The sequence below is a fragment of the Jatropha curcas genome, chromosome 7 (assembly GCF_041381405.1).
Source record: "Jatropha curcas cultivar XTBG-Jc1 chromosome 7, XTBG_Jcur_1.0, whole genome shotgun sequence".
Lineage (NCBI taxonomy): Eukaryota > Viridiplantae > Streptophyta > Magnoliopsida > Malpighiales > Euphorbiaceae > Jatropha > Jatropha curcas.
The window spans coordinates 20402758-20419077 of NC_143157.1; the positions used below are offsets into that span (position 1 = coordinate 20402758).

At 36.4% G+C, this 16320-nt stretch overlaps 1 protein-coding gene across 2 annotated transcripts in view; it reads right to left on the bottom strand.

Moving 5' to 3' along the window:
- Positions 1 to 1856: 1856 nt before the first annotated feature.
- Positions 1857 to 16320, bottom strand: part of LOC105639187 (P-loop containing nucleoside triphosphate hydrolases superfamily protein) — a 32656-nt gene continuing 18192 nt past the window's right edge. The window contains exons 7-9 of one of the 2 annotated variants that reach the window (XM_012223157.4): positions 14866 to 15042; positions 14665 to 14787; positions 1857 to 2455 (exon numbers count right to left, since the gene is read on the bottom strand). In XM_012223157.4, the coding sequence (XP_012078547.1) occupies positions 2138 to 2455; positions 14665 to 14787; positions 14866 to 15042 (618 nt within the window). In that variant the 3' untranslated portion in view covers positions 1857 to 2137. The remainder of the gene's footprint in view (positions 2456 to 14664; positions 14788 to 14865; positions 15043 to 16320) is intronic. The other variant, XM_020681354.3, reaches the window with a different exon arrangement.

The window sequence follows — 16320 nt, forward strand, 5'->3', positions numbered from 1 at the left end:
AGAGGGGCACATGCACCAAATTTTTTCAATAACTAAGAGGTCTACCTTGCTTCGCACGGCTACACAGTATTTTTCTCAAAAAGAGAAAAAGAAGAAATCCGATAAAAGAAAACAATAGTAAAAACATGAACAACAATATTCAAGAGCCGTAATAAAAAAAAAAAAAATACTAAAAGCGATTATTTTTAAAGTTATAAAAGACATAAAATTCATAAATCATAATAAGAGAAAACACAAAAAATTACACACCAAGGCATAGTCTAGTGTAAGTGCCTCCCCCAATACTCAGAGAAAAAAGAACACCAAAAACCATTATGTTTAAGCGTCATAGAACTCATAAATTAGAGAGCTAATTTTTTTTAAAGAGCTATTGTGTTTAAAATCCATAAAAACTATTAGAGAACATCAAGAGACATTTTCTCTACAAAATCTTCAATTTTTCCTAACCATGTTAATTCAAGACTCAAATTATAGAGAGTTTCACTCCCAAATAAAGCGTCACGCCAACATACAACACTTCTCCATATTACTCCTTTATATATATATATAATGATGTCTCAAAAAGGGGAAATTATTCAGTAAATTCAATGCATTGCATCAAAATACTAATTCTACATTTATGAGTACTAAAAGTGCATTGCAAGAGTTCACAAAATAATTTCTATTGTTCTGTATAAATATTGCCTACCATGCAAGTAAATGTTACATCCAGTTACTCTAGAGGAACAATAGTTCTCTTAAGAACAAATCATAACTTTAAAAGATAGAGCAAACTGAGATCACCATAGCCAATCAAAAAGTAATAGAACCCCCTAAATTAGTCCGTAAACAACATGCAGAATGCACTACTTGCATGTTGAGGCATCTAAATGCAAAGACAAAGTTTCAAACAAAAAGCAAGAAAAATGTAGGTCAGTAGATGAAGACAAGATGACAGAAAGCCTTTCTTTATGGATGTGGATGATATATAATTGAAGTTTGTTAGGTCAGCTTAAAGGATAAGAGTACAAAATCTCTTTTGCAGTGGTTGTCATGTGCATCAAAATCCAATGAATGAACAGCAAGTCCTATAATGCAATTTAGGTCAATTCAGTACAAAGCTATAAAAGATAGCTAGTGTAGTAGTGTGTTAGACAAATAATTATTCTTCTAACTTGTGGCTTTTCAAAATCCGACCCAACATTCCATACCATAAAGCATTTACAATTTTAGGTCACTAGTTGATGAAAGATGAGAGAATGACTTTTAGTATTGTTAAGTCTTATGCACCAAAAACTAATGATTGCAATTGGAATTATTTAACCAAGGACAATTAGTCTCTAGTTGAGGACAATCTGAGATCATGTTTTACACAATGTTTAATTCATATGCAGATGAAGCCAATGAAAAGAAGTGTTAGGTAACTAAATTCAGGACAAGGATGGATTTTAGAAGATAACTAGAAGGCCAATTAGGTTTATCTATAGTGAGATTAGTGAGTGTACATGATAAATGAGGTTTTCCAAAAGAAAATGTGCACTATGTACAAATGGCTACCAAAAAACACTTATCTTTTAGGTAAGATGAGAGCAAAAGCCAATGAATGGAAATGCTGATAGAAACTCACGTTTGTTAGGTCACAGGTTAGGATGAAATAAGAATGCCTTTTAATAGCATGTGGATTACAAGTTGATGAATATGAATGCAAATGCAAGTTGTACAATTGAATTTCGTCAGGTCACTATTTGAGAAGCATATGAGAAAATCTGTTTCATAAAGCTAAAGCCATGTTCCATTACCATCTTCTTTCCCTTCGGTTTGGCAACATAAAAGCAAAAATGTAATATTGAATGCCAAAGAACACAAGATCACATATCTGATGTAAAACATGCTTGAGCTGATATCATTAAATTAATGGATTTCACAGACTATTTTGATTTGAACCTCTGGGGTTGTAATTGTAAATTTGCATAGTTCTAGAGACTGTACAAACTATGAAGACAGACTGCGGACCAGTAATATGCAAAATCAAGCAGACAGGAAACCCCAGTGCAAGGCGTACAACTATAACGTGTGACAGTTTTCAAAATAGAGCAAGATCAAGGCTGTTATAAAGCATGAACATGACTAGCTCACTGGGGAAAAATAAGGTTCAGGACTAATCAGGAAGAAGAGGTAACCTGTTCTCAGTGTACGGTGATCCATTTAAGTCACTGTTTGCACCAAGGAAGTCATCAGACCCAATATCTGTAATATCTCTGTCAACTGTTTCACTACGTTTCTGGCCTTCGTCCAACATATCCTGATATGGAAGGATGCGAAGACGTACATCTGACTCTGTACCAATTTTCTCTGCTTGTAGATTGTATTTTTGAATAAAGTCCATCTGAACTGAAATAATCTGAGGTGACCTCGGAAGTAGCTCTACCGGTTCCCCTTTTGGAAATACCACCTGCTCAATTGCCATTCTTGCCTCCTGCAAAGAGAAAGCACTCAAGAAGCTGAACAACAAATATGTTGATTGAACTAGGTAGTACAAATCCAAAATGAAAGAACAAATCACTTCGAGCGTGTGGACAGACTTTTTATTTCCTTTTATAGATCACAGTGAGCATCTGCTGTACATTGATTTATTGATTTACAAGGCTACAGCTAACCTTAACACAAAATCTCGTCTGGCCACTGTTCTTTTCTTTTCTTGTGTTTTTACTTTGATTGGAGGCAAAAGAAGATGCAAAGTTCAAAAGCTATCTTTAAGACTAAAATCATTCAATCTAAATCTAGCAATGCTTTGCTTTACTAAAAGAACGCATAGCATGTCGAGCAAATATTCTCCAATACAACCTATCATTTGTTCTCTGCACCTCACTTCTAACCATATTAGCATTGTAAAGATTAAGGGCCTTGTTTATTTCAGAAAATAGCAGGAAATTGGAAAAGAGTAGAACTATTCCATATGAATAGTTATTATTAACTCTAATTCAAATTTAGTAAGTGGAGTAATTATTTCATGAAATAATAGAAACACAAATTTTATAGAGTAAAGAATAGAATAGATAGTTATTCTATTACTTCTGATATTTTGCAAACCAAACAAGGGTTAAGGGTTCAATATCGAAGGAAAACCACCTCGGAGACCCACATCACAGGAAAGGGAATAAGACTCACAGAATTGAGTACCTGGAATATTCATAGAGAATCCACTTTGTTTGATTATGACATTGCTGCTATCATTAGATAGTAACATGTAGCTTTGCATGGTAGATAGAAACCCTAGCCCAAACTATTGCAAAAGCCTTCTCAAACTCCTCCCCAAGAGAATCCACCAAGAATTAAACAAGATTATTGCAAGTTGATATTCCTTTAGGACCATTTGGGTAGATAGTAGATACTCATTTAAGTCATTTGAAAACTCACTCATTTAAGTCATTTGAAATGAATGTGAATTTGGATTTGAGTCTCAAGTATAAAATCTTAAAAGCACACCAGTACAGCATGGTGCCAAATTCCAATTGTTCGATCATTTTCAAATGACTAGCTATCCGAATGGATTATTAGATTGTTAGCAGGACACAGAAAGTTACGAGTGTTTCATGCATGGTTCTAAGATTAAGCAAGCCCAAGACCAGGTCAGAAGATGCTTCCATGATATTAGTCCATGATGTATATAGTGGATGTCAGTTATCAGAATTTTGTTATTAGTATTTCGTTTAATTTGGTTATTTTCTTACCTACCATGGTGTTCCTCCAGATTTGCTTATGGTACCAATTTTGTAGGAGGTGGTTATCCCTTCCATTGTACTCCCTTTGTTCCCAAATACTTGTCACATTTGACAAAGTACTGTGTTTCCAAATACTTGCACATTTGTGGATTTGACAAATAATAAATTATATTTTCGATTTTTGCCTTTTGCATATGACCAATAGTGATTGATTCAATTCCTCAAGAATTTATTGTAACTTAAATAAATTAAATAATTTTCTTAAGGGACGTGAAATAACAAATGTGATAAGTATTTAAGAATGGAGGGAGTATTTAATTGTAGTAAGACATGATTAAAATCCAAAAAACTTTAATTACTTCAAACTCAAGAGGTTTTAAGGTTCTCTCTAGTCAACCTGTGCTTTCAAAATCATAGGTCGAAAAAAGAAAATCCTCTCCCAACCTTCACTCACTCACCCTGATCCTTTACGCCATGGACCCATAACTAGATTGTTATCAAGGGACCATAACAAATATCTTTCCATCGTGGCCATCAGCCTTCACTTATGTAGAACATATCTCCTCAACAAAGGTTAACCCATGTTATCCCTCAAGGATGATTTAGTCGTAGAACTACACAGTTGTCTTACAAAACAAAGCATGAGCACTAAACACTTTATCATTAGGAAACTTCAAATTGTAATATAAATTACCCAACATCAATTATGTAACACAGTAAAAGCAAAAGCACTATTACTAGATTGTCGCAGATTTTCGAATAAGTATCACCAGAAAGGTGGATATTGTGAAGAAGAAGAATGAGAGGAAATATTGACTTGATTATTCCCTCAAGAATTGGGGATATAAATAGTACTACATATGTACAATATAGGTAACTAGTCAAGGATCCCAAATAATCTGCTAATGATCAGCTAATTCTAGCTCCTAATCTCAGCAGCTAATTACAGCAGCAAATCATAACACTCCCCCTCAAGCTGGAGCATACATGTATGTTCCTAGCTTGCCACAAATGTATTCAATTCGCGGTCCTCGTAAAGATTTGGTCAGTATATCTACCAATTGATCGTTCGAACTGACAAAGGAAGTAGATATGCATCCTGACTCAATCTTTTGTCTGATGAAATGACAATCGATCTCAATATGTTTCGTTCTTTCATGAAACATTGGATTTGAGGCAATATGGAGTGCTGCTTAATTGTCACATATCAATGTCATCTGTTTTATTTCTCCACACTTCAACTCTTGAAGAAGGTGCTTGAGCCCAACAAGTTCACAAGTGGCTAACGCCATGGCTCGATACTCTGCTTCTGCGCTTGACCTAGCCACAACATCCTGCTTTTTACTTTTCCATGATATCAAATTTCCTCCAATCATGATACAATAACCAGAAATGGACCGTCTATCAGAGGGAGAACCTGCCCAATCTGAATCTGAATAGCCAACCACTTGTGAATGACCCTTGTTCTCATATAACAGACCTTGCCCAGGAGCTCCTTTGATATATCTCAGAATGCGAACAACAGCATCCTAATGACTATCACATGGAGACTGAAGAAATTGACTAACCACACTCACAGCAAAAGAAATATCCAGTCGTGTAATAGTAAGATAGTTTAATTTTTCAACAAGCCTTCTATATCTGCCAGGATCTTTAAATGGCTTCCCCTGTCCTGGAATAAGTTTTACACTGGGATCCATAGGAGTATCCACAGGTTTACAATCCATCATACCTGTTTCTTCTAGTATATCAAGAGCATACTTTCTTTGTGAGATTGCAGCTCCAATCTTGGACTGTGCTACCTCAATCCCAGGAAAATATTTTAGCTTTCCCAAATCTTTAGTTTGAAAGTTGCAGAATAAATGCTGCTTTAGTTGAGAAATCCCTTCATGACATTGCCAGTTATGACAATATCATCAACATAAACAACTAGATAAGTACATTTCCCATGATTTCCATGCCGATAGAAGACTGAATGATCAATGTCACTTCGACGCATGCCAAATTTCTGGACAACAGCACTAAATCTTCCAAACCATGCACGTGGAGATTGTTTCAAGCCATAGAGAGATCGACGTAGTCGACATACCAAACCAGACTCCCCCTGAGCAACAAAACCAAGAGGTTGCTCCATATATACTTCCTCGGTCAATTCCCCATGCAAGAAAGCATTTTTGATGTCAAGTTGATGAAGAGGCCATTGATAGATAGCTGCCAAAGAAAGAAGAAGACGAACAGAGGCTATTTTGGCCACAGGGGAAAAAGTATCACTATAGTCAAGGCCATAAACCTGTGTGTACCCCTTTGCCACAAGCCTAGCTTTCAACTTATCAATTTTACCATCTGATCCAATTTTAACCGTGTAAACCCATCGACAGCCAACAGTGCTCTTCCCAGGAGGCAAAGAAACAAGTTCCCATGTACCATTATTATGCAAAGCAGTCATCTCCTCAGTCATAGCAGCAGACCAACCAGGATGGTTAAGTGCTTCACTAACACTCTTAGGGATAGAAACAGTAGACAATGTGGAGACAAAGGCATAATATGAAGGAGATAAACGGTGATAGCTCAAAATATTGTAAATAGGATGAGAATTACGAGTGAAGCGAATACCTTTGCAAAGGACAATGGGAGCATTTTCTGCCTTTGTGTTTGGCACGACCAGTGCAGGAGATGAGATCGGAATAGGAGATGAGTCACTAGGCTGTATATCTGCATTCAAAACAAGGTTAGTAGTAGGATGACGAGAATAGATCTGAAGAGGACGAAATGTAACTGGAGGAGGAAGAATAGGGAAGGGGAGAACATTGGAAACAGATTGTTCAAGCTCTGGCTGTTTAGAAAAATAAGGGGTAGTTTCAAAGAAAGTAACATCAGCGGAGATAAAGAACTTGGAAAAGATTGGGTCATAACACTTGTACCCTTTCTGAAGACCAGGATATCCTAAGAAAATGCACTTAATGGACTTTGGTTGAAGCTTGTCCTTGCCAGGGGTATGATCATGAACAAAACAAGTACTCCCAAAAACACGAAGTCGCAGATGAAAGGGGTCCTGTTCGAGGAACAAAACAGAATGAGGGCTTTGATTCTGTAAAACAGAAGAAGGCATCCTGTTAATAAGAAAACAAGCAGTAAGTACTGCATACCCCCAGAAATGAAGCGGGACTTGATTATGAAGAAGTAATGTTCGTGCTGTTTCAATAAGATGACGACTCTTTCTTTCGGCAATTCCATTCTGTTGGGGTGTATAAGCACAAAAAGATTGATGGAGAATACCCTGAGAAGACATAAACTCATTAAATTGCTGAGAAAAATATTCCCGAGCATTATCACTGCGTAATGTTTTTATGGAAACACCAAATTGAGTTCGAATTTCAGCACAGAGTTTTTGAAAGATAGAGAATAGTTCAGAACGACTTTTCATTAGAAACACCCATGTACAACGAGAATAGTCATCAATAAAAGTAACAAAATAATTAAATCCCAGAATTGTACTAACACGACTAGGACCCCAAATGTCTGAATGAACAATATCAAACATAGCCAAAGCTTTATTATTGACAATCTTAGGAAATGAAACACGAGATTGTTTTCCAAGTTGACAAGATTCACATTCCAAAACACTTAATGAAGATAAGCTAGGAACTAAATGTTTAAGTTTAAGAAGACTAGGATGACCAAAACGATTGTGTAGAAGCTCAGCAGAAGCAGTAGAAGCTAATGTAATAGTGGCTTTCAGAGGGGATATGTAATACAAGTCATGTGACTTATATCCTATTCCAACCGTCTTCCCCGTACGCCTATCCTGCACAACACCATAGTTAGCTATGAAAAAGACAATGCAATCAAGCTGTTTGGTGATTTTGCTAACAGAAATTAAATTATAAGGACAGCCAGAGGTGTATAAGATAGATTGTAAAGTTACTGATGTAATAAGTTGAACTGTCCCAATGCCTTTAACTTTAGTTTCTGAACCATTAGCTAAGGTGACTGTGGATGAGTCTAGAGTAGGAATGAGAGTAGAGAACAATGTTTCATTACCAGAAATTTGATCGGAAGCGCCGGAATCAAGTATCCAAGGAGTACCAGTTGAGGACTGAGACAAACAAGCAACTGAGGTGCTAGAGTGCTGTAGACTAGGTGACTGTTGTTGAGCTTGTTGTTTGGCTGCCTGGAATTGAGCATATTCTTCATATTCTGATCCTGTCAGAGTGATGCAGTTGCTTGATGTACCAGGCAAAGGAAGAATTCCAACTCCATTACTCTGAACCATATGAGCTGCAGGTCGTCCAGTACCAGCAGATTGATTCTGAGACGGTTTACCATGTAATTTCCAACAGGTATCACAAGTATATCCTAGTTTATCACAATAAGTGCAGTGAACCTTATACCTATTACCTTTCCATTTTTTATTACTATTCTGGACGGCAAAAGCAGAGGCTTCAATGTTAGGAGGTGCAGCTGGAGTGGTGGAAATACGAAGAAGTCGAGTAGAGATATCTTCTAAGGTAGGAACAATGGAACCAGTCAAAATTTGATCTCGAATAGAGCTAAGATCGGGTCGAAGGCCGATTAGAGCCAAGACCATAAAAAACTATCTCTTTGTTTTTCTTGTTCAGCAATATTCTCTGTGAAAGGCATAATGGAAACAAACTCATCTTTCAATGTCTCAACTTGCCCAATGTAACTAGCCATATCCGTTTGATTTTGCTGCAAATGGACAATATTAGAGACAACATTGTAAATTCGTTGTATATCATTGGTATACAATGTTTTGGCTTTTGTCCAGACCTTACAACAAGTTTTACAGGACTGAAAAAGAGGAAGTAATTTAGGATTAAGAGTATGCCATAATAGGCTACACAACTGAGCATCAATTTTAATCCATGTCGTCCTATCGGTTGCAACGATATCAGTAGCATTCTTAATAAGATGATCATCATATCCTTGACATAAGAACCATAGCTCAATAGAATTGAACCAAGAAATGTAATTGCTACTGCCTTGAAGTTTAACAATAGTAATACCAGTAGAATTAGGAAGAAGAGACTTGATTAGACCTGATTCAGCCATATTCAGTAGCAGAACAGTGAAGAGGAAGGTGGCAGAATCTGTCAACGGCGTGTGGCTGTGACTATAGAAGAGAGAGAATAATAGGGTAATTGGAAATCCCTTAGAAGAGAGAAAGAGAGAAGAAGAGGAATGTATTCAGGCCCTTTGTTGCCTCTGATACCATGTGAAGAAGAAGAATGAGAGGAAATATTGACTTGATTATTCCCTCGAGAATTGGGGATATAAAGTACTACATAAGTACAATATAGGTAACTAATCAAGGATCCTAAATAATCTGCTAATGATAATCTAGGATCCCAAATAATCTGCTAGTGATAATCTAGGATCCCAAATAATCTGCTAATGATCTGCTAATTATAGCTCCTAATCTCAGCAGCTAATTACAGCTAATTACAGCGGCAAATCATAACAGATATAAAACCTATTTTTTATCCTTAACAACTATGCTTGTTTCTCTCTCCCTTCTACCTATTTGTCTATCAGTGTTTGTAGAGTAGCTTTTTTTCACTTTTCATGAATTAGATAAACATATGGGCAAGAGAAATGAGCATAGTTGCAAAAATTAAAAAAAAAAAATTGTTTTATGTCCAATGTGTCATTTGCATCAGCTTTCCAGCAAGATTTAAAAAAAAATAGTGAAGAAATTAAAAGAAAGAATATGTTGTATTTCTTTCTATTATGTTATTATTTTTCAATCTTTACTCCACTATATATATACAAAAGATTGTTCCAATATAGGAAGTAATCTAAATAGGAATAAACCTAAACTAGAAAAGACAATATGTACTCTAAATAGGAATAAATCCAAACTAGGAAAGACAATATTTACTTTAATTAAAAAAATTTCAACACTTCCCCTCAAGTTGATGCATAGATATTATTGATGCATAGATATTACTCATGCCCAACTTGCAAACTAAAGGATGAAACAATTTGTTATGCAAACCCTTTGTGAAAATATCAGCTAGTTGCTCTTTTGAAGCTATATAAGAGACACTTATAAGACATTCAATCTCTATGTGCTTAGTTCGATCATGCTGGACTGGATTATTTATAAAGTGACGATCAATCTCTATGTGCTTAGTTCGATCATGCTGGACTGGATTATTTATAGTACTGATGGTTGCTTTACTATCACAAAACAAGGATATATTTGTTGTTTTAATCAACTTTAACTCTTCCATTAATCTACACAACCATAGGAGTTCACAGATTCCTTGTGCCATAGCTCTATATTCTGCTTCTGCACTGGACCTTGCAACAACAGCCTGCTTCTTGCTTCTCCATGTGACAAGGTTTCCTCCAATAAAAACACGATGACCTGAGGTTGATCTCCTGTCATCAAGGAAACCAGCCCAATCCACATCTGTATAGCCTGTTATTGTCAAATGGCCATGTTTAGAAAATAAAGGTCCTTTACCTGGAGCTGATTTTAAATATCTTAGAATCCGATGCACAGCTTCTAAGTGAGACTCCTGGGGGTCATGCATGTACTGACTCACTAAACTTACAGCATAGGCAATATCTGGTCTAATATAGGCAAGGTAAATCAACCTCCCGACCAATCTCTGATACCTGCCAACATCAACTGAACTTCCCACTCCAGCTTGAAGCTTATGATTGGCTTCAGTATGTGATTCTGCAGGTTTACATCCCAACATACCAGTTTCTTTAAAGAGATCAAGGATGTACTTTCTTTGAGAAATAAAATCCCTTTTTCTAATCTAGCAACTTCTATCCCAAGGAAATATCTCAACTTTCCCAAATCTTTAATCTCAAACTCTCTAACTAACAAACTTTTCAAGTGAGTCATTTCTTCTTCATTATTTCCAGTCATCACTACATCATCAACATAAACAATAAGCAATGTGATTTTACCTTCATGATGTTTCATGAACAAAGTATGATCAGTATCGCTCTGAATGTACCCAAAAGAAAGCATAGCTTTACTAAACCTTTCAAACTATGCTCTTGGTGATTGCTTCAGCCTATATAATGACTTCTTCAGTTTGCAAACTTTTCCTCTAGTCTTGTCAACATCAAATCCAGGAGGAATCTCCATATATACCTCTTCTTTCAAGTCACCATGTAGAAAAGCGTTTTTAACATCAAATTGATGTAACTACCGATCAATAAGAATGTCTGATGTGTTTGGCAAGTTCACAAGCATCACATACTAATGAATCAAAATGACACTTAGCAAACAAAGTGGGAAATAAATGTCCTAAAATAGAAAAAGAGGGATATCCTAATCTCCTGTGCCATTGAATAACTTCATGGGAAGGATTTCTAGAAGTTCCTAAGAAAGCTTGATTGGTACCCGAATTTGAAAAACGACAAACGTCATACAACAAATACAGTCCATCGCGCAAGCTATCACTGCCAATCGTTCTCCCCGTGTTCAATTCCTGAAATATACAATGAGTAGGGTAAAAAGTTACTTTGCAATTAAACGTTTTTATGATTAAGCTAACAGATAACAAATTAATAGGGAATCTAAGAACATAAAGAACATAGGAGAGTTTAATATTGGAAGTACAGTCAATAGGACCTGTCCAGCAATCGGTACTAAGGAGCCATCTACAATGCGAATTTTTTCTGTGCCTTGATACTTAGAATATGTGAGGAAATGTTTTACAGAGCCTATTGTATGTTTATTTGCTCCTGAATCTATAACCCAAGAGGGTTTTGCAATTTTTTGCAAGAAAGGCAAGAAAAGCATTACCTGAATTAACAAAATTAAAGGTTGCAGTCTGAGTTGATGAGGAATCAGGCTGTGACAACAATTGTTTCAGGGACTGAATTTCCTTATCAGGAAAAGCTACCAGCAGTAGATGTTTCCTCAGATAAAGCTCCACCATCAGACATGTGTGCCTGTGGTCTAGAAGAATTGACCCGCTTGCCTCCACGCCCTTTAGTTGGGCGTCCATGTAATTTCCAGCAGAACTCCTTAGGGTGCCTATTCTTACTGCAATAATCACAAAATAATTGATCTCTATCTGAAGAACCGCTCTTTGCAGCCTGTATATGTTCTCTTGCAGAATTAGCAATCAACCCTACTTTATCAATTGTAAATCTGTGAACCAAAGCATTCCTACGAGTCTCCTCTTGCTGTACAAATGAATATGTTTGTCGCAACAATGGAAAAGGATCTCGTCCAAGAGCTTGGACTCGGATCTGATCATACTTGTTATTTAGGTCAGCCAGAAAATCATACACACGTTCTACTTCAATCAACTTCTAAACTTGAGTCGCATCATCAGTACATTTTGCTTGAAAGTCTTGGTAATAATCCATTTCCTGCCATAACCCACTAAGTTCAGCAAAATACTGAGTGATAGTCAGATCCCTGCTTGGTTTCATGAACTTTCTGTCGCAATTCATATCTCTAACCATAGTTTTCAGTTTGTGAATACATCTGTGAAGCGGCATCCTATATCTTCTTAGCTATATCAAGAAGCAAATAGCCTCGGGAAATAGTTGGCTGCATGGAATTTATTAACCAAGACATAATAAGAGAATTCTCGGATTTCCATTTGTTAACGCCCGGATCTGTCGAAACTGGTTTAGTCGCTCCACCATCAAGGTATCCCTGCGAACCTTTTGCTTCAATGAATAATAAACAAGACCGAGACCAAGTCAGGTAGTTTGCTCTATCTAACTTCATCGGACTAATCTGAAGTGAGGGGCTCTCTGAGTGAAAGTCCATATCTACCTTCTTTCCGTCACCCATACTATTAGACTAAAAAAAAAATTCAAGCGGCTGTGGTGAAGAACCAGCAGTGGTAGAAATAAACCAAAAAAGGGAAAAAATTCCAAAAAGGCAAAACTGGTGCTGAAGAACCAGTAGGTGAAAGTCACCACAACAAGTCGAGGCCATCGGAACAAGAAACGTCGACGGAGCTCACCAGAAACAGCCGCATGCACCGGCGCATGAAGAAATGCCAAAATCTTCTGGAGGCGCGTGTGCACACGCTCATGGTCGGACGGCAACCGATTTGGACGGAGGGCCGATCGGCGGTTGCTCTTCCTTCTGAGCGGGGCGGTGACAACCAACTCCCACTCCCGGCGGTACTGTGTGTATTTCAACCCACTCTCAAACCGAAACCGTTGCCGAAAAATTCACGACAATGGCTCTGATACAGTGAAGAAATTAAAAGAAAAAATATGTTGTATTTCTTTCTATTGTGTTATTATTTTTCAATCTCTACTCCACTATATATATACAAAAGATTGTTCCAATATAGAAAGTAATCTAAATAGGAATAAACCTAAACTAGGAAAGACAATATGTACTCTAAATAAGAATAAACCTAAACTAGGAAAAACAATATTTACTTTAATTACAAAGATTTCAACAAATAGTAAAAGTGCTTTTACTGTTACAGAATTTGATTAATTTTTATGTTACAAATTGAAATTTATGAACAGCAAAGTACATTACTGCTAACTTGAGGGACAACAGGTGAAAAATGAACCTAAAGGTACACAAGTTAATATTTCTTTCAAGGCTTGTATCATTACCACAAGTACCAAACTTATCTTGCGCACATTTTTACCAGAAAAAGGTAGCAGGTAGGCAACTTCATCCTCAACATGAGAGGGAGTGAAGAATATGTATTTTAAGCTGACTTCCAATTCTTAATTCTGCAGAAACATCTAAACACCTCTGGTGCATCATTGAGCTAATTACTACAGCAGATCCCAAAAATTTCCAAATCAGTGACTTGTCATTTTTAGCATGGTTTTGAATAACAACCTTTACATGTCAGGTTTTAGGCCTATTGTTATATAATGAGCTATTTCCAAATAGTTATTTGGGAATCTCTAGTAGAATGGATTGAACCAGTTCAAATCTGGTTCTTAACACATTGTGGATTTGTGTATAATTATATTCTACAATTTCAGAACTTGATTAAATTAATTAATATTTATCCATTATGGCTATTCTTCTCCAATCCATTACAGGCCTTTTGTTGTAGGTTTTTATATGTACCTTTTTTTTTAAGCTGATTCTTACAAGAACTCATGGCTGGTTGTGGCCATTTCAGTACAGCTACAACACTGCTACAGTGAATTCAACAATATGGTCCAAGCTACATCTGGAAATTTTATGAACTAATTGTATCTTCTGCATGCCTCTACAGTCTAAATATCTCAAGCTGGATGTATTTGTATACCCATAGTTTGAATAAATGCAATTATTCTTATGGAGACCTAAAAATGGATGTTTTGACAGAAAAAAATATGAACAATGGGGCATATAGCACTGGTTCCCTAAAGAAAACACCAGAGCTCAAACAATAGCTATCTTGAAATGGACCAGGTTATAAGCACATCATTAAGCTATTGAACAAACCTACATGTAGAATGGATTTGTTTTCAAGGAATTTCCAGCATCTATTATTTTCACATATGGGTCGTTCACAATGATTTTGATATTATTTACATATGCACATTGTAAGCAATACAACTGCCTATTATGCAAAGAGTTATAAAGACTATAGGATATAGGTAGGATGGCTAATGCACTCGACTTAACCAAGTCTTATTCCAAGCTAGTTGGGATCAGCTATTTGAATTGTTTTTCAGTGTTATTGCAAGCTAGTTGGGATCCACTTTTTGAATTGTTTCCCATTCCACCTGATTCAGAGCTAAGTTTCACGAAGGTCTAGGATTTCTGGATCTTATTCACTATTTCTCTCCATGTCATGTTATGCCTACCCCTCTCTTCCTCAATTCCAACAATCTCTGATATTTAACCTTCCGAATCAGAGCACTTGTTGATCAATAGAATTAATTAAAAAGATGAAACAAGAGGAAAAAGATTAAAAAAAAAAAGAAAGAAAACAAAGACAAATGAAAAAAAAAAAAAAAAAAATCTTCTTACTTCCAGGGCATCAGTCTTCTCTGATATTTTGGCATTACTTTCTGACCCGGAATCTTTCAATCTATTAGCACAATCACTAGCCAACGACCTAATGGCCTTTGTTATCTGCACCAATGAACTTGTCTACAAGAAAAAAGAAAACTTATGGTGCATTGATGACAAGAAGCAACTCCTGAGACAGACAAAACCAATGCTATGAACCTTTGTCGCATATATGGGGATGTCATGAGACTTAGCAGCAGCTTGAATCCCAGGATTCTTCTTGAGCTTGGCCTGCAAGGCAAGTAGTGCATCTGCCTCACTGATATTATCAGTTAATTGAACTGCACTATCCATTTTCAACTGATTGATCCCTTGAATCACACTTGCCTCCAGGATCTACAATAACCACTTGTTCTGTAAGTCCCATTTCCAGTATTTTCTTAACATCCGCTAGTAGCACAGGTGCCAACAGAAAACATTAAGTAAACTTCAGCTGAAAAGCAAAATATAGTTTCTATTTCAAAATAAAATGCAGGCTCCAATCTTATGGAAAACATATTTAATAGATGCTTACTAGTAGCTCGACAGCTAGTTCATGCAAAGTGGAGGCCAACTTGGCTATTATGTCTATGGTCATAAACATTATTACTAAGTAACAAACATAAAATTAAGGTCATAAGAAGATTTTTTTCAAGGATTAGCAACTCTTCAAGAACATGTCTACTGAAACCAAAATACAACAAATGCAAGCAAAGCATGGAAGAAAGCAACAACCACCTAAGCTTGAGCCTTAAATTAATTGGTTTTATTAGACACTAAAGCTCATACACAAGCTCAATTCAACTAAAGCTTGAGCCTTAAACTAGTTGGCATTTTAATAACCCCAAACTTAAGCAAAAGAACTTTCCTGTGCTTTTTATGATTACATTCATTTTGAGAATTCAGCTGGCTATGTAACCTCCAGTTATTTCTTGTTATTAAATGGTGTCGTTGATCTGCCACACTGAGAAAATATCACATCCTTATGTGCATCGCGTAGTACAATTTCAAATATGAGACCATATTACATTTCTGAATGGACACTTGATATATGATAGCTTTGCAGGGTGGCTATTTAGGCTAAATTAGAGTGTTAATGTCGGTATCTATGGATAGCAACATGTGAGCAAAAAAATAAAAGGAAAAGAGTTAAACCATTGAATTAAACTTCCTTGGGCATCACATCCAAGGTCCCCACAGGCATCACATCTAAGACCGCATAGGAATCACATCTAAGTCGCCCATAGGCATCACACCCAAGGCTGTATTGCGCATTCAAAAAAGCATTGATTTTAAGAACGGGTTTTGGGAAAACTTTGTTATATATTTCTTGTGTTTCAATGAGACCTTATACAACCTATTTATACACAAGTATCAAATTCTAAAATAGGAAAAGAATAAATAGGGAAAGAGCAATATATACTCCTAAATAGCCTATACAAGGATACTCCAAATCAACCAAGTCAACACTCCCCCTCAAGTTGGTGCATAGATATTGCACATGCCCAACTTGCAAACCAAGTTATGGAATTGTTTGCTGTTAAGCCCTTTAGTGAGAACATCTGCAACTTGATTATCTAAAGTCACATGAGTAAGCTTCAAAACACCTTGATGACTTTTTCTTTTATGAAATGT